This window comes from Egretta garzetta, unplaced genomic scaffold (assembly GCF_000687185.1).
Source record: "Egretta garzetta isolate BGI_Z169 unplaced genomic scaffold, ASM68718v1 scaffold368, whole genome shotgun sequence".
Lineage (NCBI taxonomy): Eukaryota > Metazoa > Chordata > Aves > Pelecaniformes > Ardeidae > Egretta > Egretta garzetta.
Window position 1 is genome coordinate 375,470 of NW_009260684.1, and position 8,741 is coordinate 384,210.

An 8,741-nucleotide genomic window follows, 5' to 3' on the forward strand; every position below is an offset into this window, starting at 1 on the left:
GAAACATCCCCCTCGACCCTTGTCTGTGTGAACACTGGAAGTCAGAAGCAGGACAGTAATCTCATTTATCCAGGGCAGTAGGGGACTAGGACATGCCAGATAAGAACAGGTCCTACAGGACACAGTGAGGAGGGAGACACATCCAGCAAGTGGCTCTGGGGAATCCAGGTCAGGTTATTGGCTTCAGCTCAGGGGAAGCCATGCAAGACACCCGATAGCTCCACACCGAAGCAAGCAGACAACTCTGCACCCCATACAGGGAGAAGCTGATTAGCTCGGCACAGCACGGCGTTGCCCGCAGCTCAGATGACTGCTGTGCAGCCCTCACCTAACAGCACCTATTTCCTAATGCCAATGGAATTGGACTCGCACCCCCAGCACCCTGGCTGCAGCAAAGGGCACAGACTTAGGGCTGTCGAATGCCCCAAGCAACTGCTCACTGTGAGGCAAGGGAGAGGGGAAATTCCACTCAAGCCCTAGAACAGAAAGGGATTGGGATTGTTTTGGGGCAGCGTGTATTGAACAATAACCCAGATACGGTTCATATGTCGAAGGAAAGTCACGTCAGTTCCCAAGAGCAGCAACAGGATGAGAAGCCTTACTAGGTGCTGACTGTACCTGCCAGTGTGTAAAGAAATTGTTCCTCTCCTTGCTCTGTCTGGTTTTTCCTGTTGTCCAGAACCTTTTTGACTGTGTCCATTAGGCCAAATGTGTGGGCGACGTTGTTCAAGACTGCAGCATCTGCAAGGAAAGTGCATGGGATGAGTGCCCAGTCCCACAGGTGGGACTCCCATCAGGTACTCAAAATGTGCTCCTATTACACCAAAAATGTTCTGCTGCTTTTTTGTAAAACTATCTCTGTTCTTTCACAAGGGCTGGCTGGCGAGGGCAGACCTGGCTCCCTCATCCTTCTGACATCCAAGGACTAAATAATCCCATTCACATGATAAAGAAAAATGAAACAGAGATGTGTCACCCAAGCAGCCCAGAATTGCTGCAAATGAAAGCATAATTTGCAATCACAGAGATACAAACGAGCTCTCCACCTACAAATCATCACCCCATGCTGCTGACAGTGTCATTAACATGCCAGCTCCACTGAAAGCTGTGCAAAATTTCTATTATAATCCACTGACTTCAATCATTTACAGCTTCCAAAAGCTGCCACCTCCCAGACACAAAGATCCGCCAGCCCAAAGCTAAATTAGAAAATAAAAAAACCATCCTGGGTAAAATGAAGTTTTGTGGCTACACGGATCTTCTCACAGCAAGAGCATCAACAAGAGGTGCTCTCAAACCCCTTGCTCACAGGGGCATGTGCTGAACTGGATTAGGGAGCTGATCCAAGTTAAAAATAACCCTAAGGAGGGGAAGGGAGTTATTTTTAACCCAGATCAGTTCCCTCATCTGGTTCAGCCCCCCAAACCAGGTTTTCTGGCATGAGTGAAGACAGGACGAGAAGTGAGGGGGCAGGACCTGTTTCAACCTGCACCATCACAGAGAAAAGTGTCTGAATAGCTCTGCTCCAAGAAGTGAATCTGGGCAGGCTTTCCTGAGGGCCAGGAGCTGAAGGCAGTCGCCCGATGGTTTCAGCAAACCAAGCCGCCAGGGTCACTCTGCTGAGGGAGCAGGGTGGCACGTTGAGTCTTTGTGCCCCATGGTGGCGTAAGCGAACGCAATTCACAGTTGGGCAGGCTGAGAGCACACCCAGACCGAGCTCGCATGGCTCTGCTAACGAGCATAACTTGCTCACCACCCTGACTCAATAGCTTTAAACGGTGGGGATGGACCCTTGTCACTTTTTTTTTTTTGCCTGCAGCTGCCTTTTTCAGCATCCTTCCCCACCGCAGTGCCAGAGGCTGTGGCTCACAACCTACCTGTCATCTGGAAGGGAGACTGACCCAACCTCTGCTGGACGCCTCTTAGGACTTCTTCTATCTCCTTCTGGATGTTGCACACGACCTCTTCCATCAGCCCCACATCAGCTATTCCTTTCCAGAACATCAGTGTATCCTCTGGCACAAGGAGAGGGAAAAAGAAGTCAACATGTACAAGCATTTGGCATTTTTCCCATGAGGCTACCTTAAACCTTTCAGGGAAGAGTAACTTTGCAAGATGACTTCTAATCTGGCCATGATGAAAAAAAACCAAACCCCAAACCAAAAAAAAAAAAAAACCCAAAAGAAGCAAAACAGACCCAGGCAGCAAAACAGCAACATGTTTTCAAGCAGCACCATGACTTCCAAGGCAACGTTTTACATCTTTGCAAGAAGCAGAGCTTAAAAATCTTTGTTTGAGGAAATTCTGCCTAAGCTTCCGTACGGATCCTAAGAGGGAACGCAAGGCACCGCAGCCAGAGAGACGGAGCCAAGAGTGCTGACAGGGTACTAACACAGGGTACTAACAAGACGCTGTTCCCTGATGGTTTCACTCTAGCTACAGGCTGGCCGACGTTTACATCCTTAGAACGAACAAAAAAAAAGCCCTCACTGTAACTAGTAGCACCTGATCTGGAGGATCATCCATCAGCCACAAGGCCAGGGCTGAAGTCTCACTCTGCCTGCTGCGCTGAGGAGCTCTGCTCAGCAGGGACCCTGCACACCTGGGAAATGTGGGGATAGCCAAGGGGCTGAGGGACAGCTCTGTCATTGCCTAAACTCTCCTTATTTTCAGGATTTCAGAATATAAGAGGTGAGGGGGGAGGGAGAAAGCACCCAACGAGCAGCCTGAGCTTACCCGAGATCTCATCCGTGTCCTTTTTCATGCCTTCCTCAGTGGCCATGGTGACGGCAGCCGTCAGAGCTGAGTTCCACTCGATCCCCTCCTCCATGCTCTCCTCCGACAGCGCGATCTGGGTGATGCTCCCTGCCAGAGAGGCAACGTCAGCTCTCTCTGCGGCACCCGGAGCACCAGCCCTGAATCCCTGCTTTGCTTTCCACCCCCCTCACCCCTCCCAGGCTCTTTTTCACTCTCGTGGTCAGGTTGTTTGTGCCTGGCTTCTTTCAGCCAAATTAGCTAAAAGCTGCTTCTCATTGGAACTGTGCTTGTGAAAAGCTCTGGGGCTTCTGGAGGGAAAACCACATGCCCTCCAGAAAGCAAACTGGAGTCCTGGCATAAAAGAAGCAGAAAGGGATCAGAATAAAGAAGGGAACAAGTGAGCCTCAGCCCAGCCACCCTTCTCCCCTTGCATCAGCAACAGGGAGCTCTGCACCCTAGTGGTGCCCTAATCTCTCAGGAAATGACAGGGTCAGGGTCCAAGCTGGTTTATAGAAGGGAAACGGATCTGACTCAGTCCTAAGTTTCTGGGTCAAATTTGCGCCTAAGCCAATGTGCAGCTACTGTAAGGTTTTACCATGTGGCCATGGTGCTTCCAGGAGATCCTCCTTAGCCTGTGGACAACTCTGCTGTCTCACCCATGCCTTAGAGAAACGTAACCTGCCCAGCTGAACGATGCGGTATGGTTGGGAATAGTCTTCTCCCTTAACCTCAGCAGATATCACTTTCTGCTCCGAAGCACAGGATTTGCTGAGAATTTGCAACTGGAATGACAATCAAATCATGTCCAACCATCGCGCCCCGCTCATGGTCCAGTTGATGTGGAGCAGGCTGCTCCAGAGGAGTTCGGCATGCCTAGATTCAGTCCCGAGTATCATCCCATCTCATGCTTTTGTAATAGACCCTCAGACATCAGGAAAGACATCAGGAAATGCTGTACGAGCTCTCTTGGGTGTTTGCTCACATGGTGACCCCAGAACAGGGATGCCTTCAAGGTGAGCCTCCCCTGACTCCCAAGGCTGCCTCTGCTTAATACCGGCTGCTTTCCAGCCCTCCCATTACTGCAGAGCAGAGCTCCCTGACAGATCCTGCCGAGACCTCTCTGAGCAGACACGAGAAGCCTTTCCCTTCCCAGAAGCCAGAGCAGTCTCCTGAAGGGTGGGAGTGCCCTGCTACGCCTGGGGAGAAGGTGTGAAGAATGTGTGTGGGGGTCAACCTGATTTGATTTGCCCAGGGAGGGAGAGGAGTGTCAGAGGGAAGCTCCCGTGGCATCGCTAACTGGTTTCCTACCATCAGCTGATGTAGGAGTCTGCACCACGCTCTGCTGCCCCGGCACTGGTGCTCTGGCACTGCTGATCAGGAGATCAAACTTGGTGCTTCGGCAGGTGTTGGTGCAAACTTTGTCGTGCTGGTAGAAGTCGATTTGCCCCGAGTCCATCATCTTTCTGTGCAGGGAGTGGGGAGAGAACCAGGATCAGCTCAAATCTCAGCCTCAAGACAAAAGGGAGTATTCCACGTAGGAATGCTATGGCCATGGGAAGGACTGAGAAAGGGAGACCCGGTGCCACTCTGCACACAAAACATCTCCTGTGGGGCTTTCAAATGGCAAATACAAGCCATCCCCCAGCTTCACATACAGGGCTCCAGTCCTGTTCCACCCCCACGAAATACCAGGTCCCCCAGGCGAGGCCACTTCTGCAGAGGATGAGGAATCCTGCTCCTCAGACCATGGGGCCAGGATCTCTGCCCCAGAGGTGCTGCAAGTTGCTGACCAGGTAACATGAGCCTCCAAGAGATCTCCCGGGGACTGTAAAGCAGACAAAACGCCTGCTCGGGATCCTGCAGCTGCAGTGATGAAGCCCTGAAGCTGGAAACAGTGGTAGGCAAGTCAAATACCTCAGCATGATTCCTCCGAGGCGAATGGCTCTCTTCCAGTCCTTTAGGGTAGACTTCCCAGCCAGGTGAACAAAATGCTTCGGGCTGATCAGTTGGTCATTGAACTGACAACAAGATAAACAAAGGCTCAGCAAACACAGGGTAACATCGCTTTGGAAGACTGTATTGGGACATCCAACACAGCCAGTCTGCAGCTCATCTAAGCCCACACTTCTACCCAGGAAGAGGAGCTGCTTCTCAAATTCCTACCAGCTTTAGTCCCCTCGGCACAGCAACGCTTATAACTCCAGAATGGACATGTTTGCGGGGATGACCTGCCAGCTATCGGCATTCAAACCACACAGCTCTAGCCAAAAACAGCCCTGAAGGCTTTTGTACAAAGTGTGAACCAAATTAGTTCCTTCTGTGCGCACCGTCATCTTGGAGATCATTATGGGAGACTCCTGTTACGTCAAATAGCTGAGCAACATCTAGCTGACACAGGCATTCACTCGGGCATCTGTTCCATCCTGCTCCAGTGTCTAAGATAGTTCCTGTTGAGGGTCAGCAGCAGAGCGCTCTTGCTGCTGCAGCAGCACACGGGGACTCAGCCTCGGCACATCAGCTGTTATATTAGCGTGCTCTCAAGTGGAAAAAAGTAACAGCAAGATTTCTCTTCTCGATGCAACCTGCTCACCAAGGAAGTGACAGGAGTGGAGTACTTCAGCTCCAAGTCCCTCATCAAGTGCCAAATACAACTCTGCTTTAAACAGTAACCAAGAGCAGCACTGAAGCATCAGGTGGGTGATAGGCCTTCACTCCTTAACCTACTCCTCCCCTGCTTCTCCCCATGCTAGAAACAATTTTAGTACTAACAATCCAGCACGCTGCAAAGGCAAAGTCACTCGGCTCCAAGACAAGGCTCAGGTGAAACACAAAAAAATCAGAAAGTCCTGTGGAGGTGAAACACCAGACCTTGAGAGCAGAGAAGGAATCCACTGCAAAAACTCCCTTACCTTTACACACTTGACATTAATTCCTGGACAGACGAACTTCTTCCAGAGCAGGATGGCTTTGCTCTCCCCACAGGTGATGGGATAGGCGATCTCAATTTCCTCGTTCGTTTCAATGGTGCTGGGGTCTGAGGGAGGAACAGGTAAAAATGAAACTTTCCACCCAAGAGGCTCAAATCCCACAAGGCAGGAGCTGAAAGCTCACAGGTTGCGAGACTTACACTCAGGAAACAAAAAGAAGGGCCGATCCCAGTTCGGGATCAGTCCTCTCTTAGTCTTCTCCAATTACTAGCCCTAACAGCAACTGGCATCTGCTTTTTAGTATAGCAACAGTCACAATGAAGCTCATCTATCAGCAGAACGTGAGATCAGAAATCCAATGCATCTGTTGGGGGGGTGTCAATGAGAACAACCTTTGTGGAGTCAAAATACTTTAAAATTTGAAGGGCAGATCTCTCTCTGTTTTCTTGGAGCTCTGGTATCTCTTTAGCAGCGATATCAGATATTTCCTGCTAATATATTCTCATCACACGCAGAGTTTCTGCTAATACTGCCAAAAGACCCACGCCCACACAGGAAGCTGAACACTAATCAACATCTAGTGACGGCACCTAACGACAGGAGCCTTTTCCCACAAACTCCTCAGGATGGCAGGGAGCGCTCAGAGACAACCTGCTTGGCTCTTCTGAACATCCGACCCAAACTGCCAGGCTGTTTGCTCAGCAAAGAACCCGCAAGCAGAGCCTGATGCCTCAGCCAGCGCAGACACGACCGCTATCCTCATAACTGTCCTTCCTGCCTGCTAGTGTCCGCACACCAAGACTAGGGTGAAATCTCGGCTCCCCTGGACCCTGTGGGAGCCCTTACCATTCATTGCAGGAGAGCCAGGATCTTAGTTCCAGGACTTTGAGACCAAGCAGTAACAGCAGACTCTTATTCCAGAGTATGCCCAGACCCTGCACCCACATCCATGCCCAGGAAACAGCATCTGCAGGGGCAGAGCCAGAAGGAAGCCCAGCGAACTGGAGACACCAGCTCAGCAGCGACCAGCCCTGCAGAGGAGGGGATTCTGCCCATGCCAAGTGGGAACTCACCAATCCCTTCTTCCAGCTTGTGGATGGTGTGGGTTTCCACGGCCACTACGGCGGCACTGGCCTCAGAGCCCTCTTGGTAAATCCTGTTGTGAAAGCAGCCATCCATAAACAAACTATATAAATCACAGGAAACTAAGATTCACAGCACAGGGTTAAAAATTTGATTCGTTTCTTTCTTGCCTGTCCTCCAGGGACGTGGATTTCGTTTGATACAGTTTCAATCACAGGCATTTTTTTGGCACATACAAAATACGTTAATAATCCCAAGGACTGAAACGCGCAGCGGCGTTCCCAGTCCTGTCATCGCACCCTCCACGTTGCCAGCACCACAGAAGCAGCTCTGCAGTGCGCTTCGCTGTGCCTTCTCCTCTGGCTTCTGCTACAGGCAGTTACCCACGACAACAGGAAGCAGAGCTCAACGCCCCAGGATTTTCCTTCCAGCCCTGCGTGACACTGCAGCACGGGTGATCACGCAGGGAAGAGTCACTGCCAGGCCTACAGCTGCCCTGCCCCACGAGTATTATCCAACCGGAGCCAGTATATTTATGTCCCGATTGATCAATAGTTAAGATGAAGTGCCTGCTGCCAGCCACTTCTCCGCAGCAGCTGCCACGGGTACCGCAAAATTCCCTCTGACATCCCAGCTTCATTGTATTTTAGAGGAGGATTATTTTAGGGGAAAGCTGGCACAGAGGCATACGCGGATCTGGATGCACGGGCACAGACCACCACGTACAGCAGCTGCAGTGTTGTAAAAATCCACCCTGGGGCTGAAGAGGGAAGAGGGAGAGCAGGAGGATGCGTGGCTGGGGCGGCACCGTGACCACCTCGCCGCTTCCCCACTGCCACAGCCAGCGCCGGGCTGCCGCGATCCACAGAGACAGCATCAGGGAGGCACGTCCCCACAGGACAATTTCAGTCCTCGGAGGCCCCGTGACAGCGAGATGCACAAAAGCTTTTTCGCATTGATTTTTCTGTCTACCGTGCGTGGCACAAAACCGACGCAGACCTGGAAAATGCATCGACGCTCAGTCCCCACACCACAAAAATCTACAGGGACGTTGTCCCTCACCCCACCCCGCACCTCCCAGACACACCAGTACCATCCAACTCACCCTTGCTGCACTGGCTGGAGCTGCAAGATCACTTGGGTTTTGGTATCCTCCGGGTTCTCCCCTTCGTTTCCGTCACTTGGTACAACCACCACATCACCCACAGGGACGCTCACTTCGGCATTCGCCATCTCTCACATGAAGCCCGGCGGTGGCGGGGTGCCGTGGTGCTGCAGAGGGCAAGGCAGAGGCAGGTCTGTCCCCCAGCAGCCCCGCTGCCTGTGCAGGGAGAGGGGCAGGCAGCGGTGTGTAAGCATGATCGCCTGGTCCTGCCGCAGCCAAGGCCGGGCTAGAGGGGACCGTGGGGCGAGCAGAGCAAAGCTCCGGCTCCAAAGAGGGGACCAGGCGTTTTAAATTCACCACCCGGCAAGTGCCTGTCACACACATGAGGGTTTCTCCTCCCCTCTCCATCGCGATAGCTGGGAACATCCCATCCGACGATACAAAACCGACAGAGGCAGAGCTCCCCAGTGCCATCCCACTCATAACTTCCTGAGCAGCAGCTTTCCCTGGCCCCGCAGGCTGGCGCCGGCCGAGCAAACCCGCATGGGGGTGTCAGCAAGAGCAGGAGAAGGTTTTCGAGATGGAGCTTCTCCCCCCCCGCTGGCAGCGCTTCCAGCCAAGCCCCCTGGGGATGCTCCGATCCCTGGCTCCCATGAACGTGCCTGGGCTGACGCGTCCCACCGCAGCCTGCTGGGAGAAAGCCGGTATTCCCGGCGGGCAGAGGCGGGGTGCCGCAGGAGATCCTCGCGGGGGGTCACCGGGCAGTGCTGCGCGGGGAGGCAGCAAAGGTGGCTTTGTCACCGCTGTGGGGCTGGAAAGCTCCTGGGAAAGCGCCTGTGTCAGGGCAGGGCCTCACGGCAGGGCCCGGC

General features: G+C 52.8%; 1 protein-coding gene across 1 annotated transcript in view; it reads right to left on the reverse strand.

Annotated features, from left to right (window-relative positions):
- Window positions 1–8,735, reverse strand: part of GMEB1 (glucocorticoid modulatory element binding protein 1) — a 15,358-nt gene extending 6,623 nt beyond the window's left edge. Inside the window, 8 exon segments of the mRNA XM_009645819.2 lie at window positions 619–741; window positions 1,878–2,015; window positions 2,737–2,865; window positions 4,066–4,220; window positions 4,672–4,775; window positions 5,667–5,791; window positions 6,758–6,840; window positions 7,873–8,735. Of these exon segments, the coding sequence (XP_009644114.1) occupies window positions 619–741; window positions 1,878–2,015; window positions 2,737–2,865; window positions 4,066–4,220; window positions 4,672–4,775; window positions 5,667–5,791; window positions 6,758–6,840; window positions 7,873–8,000 (985 nt within the window). The 5' untranslated portion in view covers window positions 8,001–8,735.
- Between the last annotated feature and the right edge of the window lie 6 nt (window positions 8,736–8,741).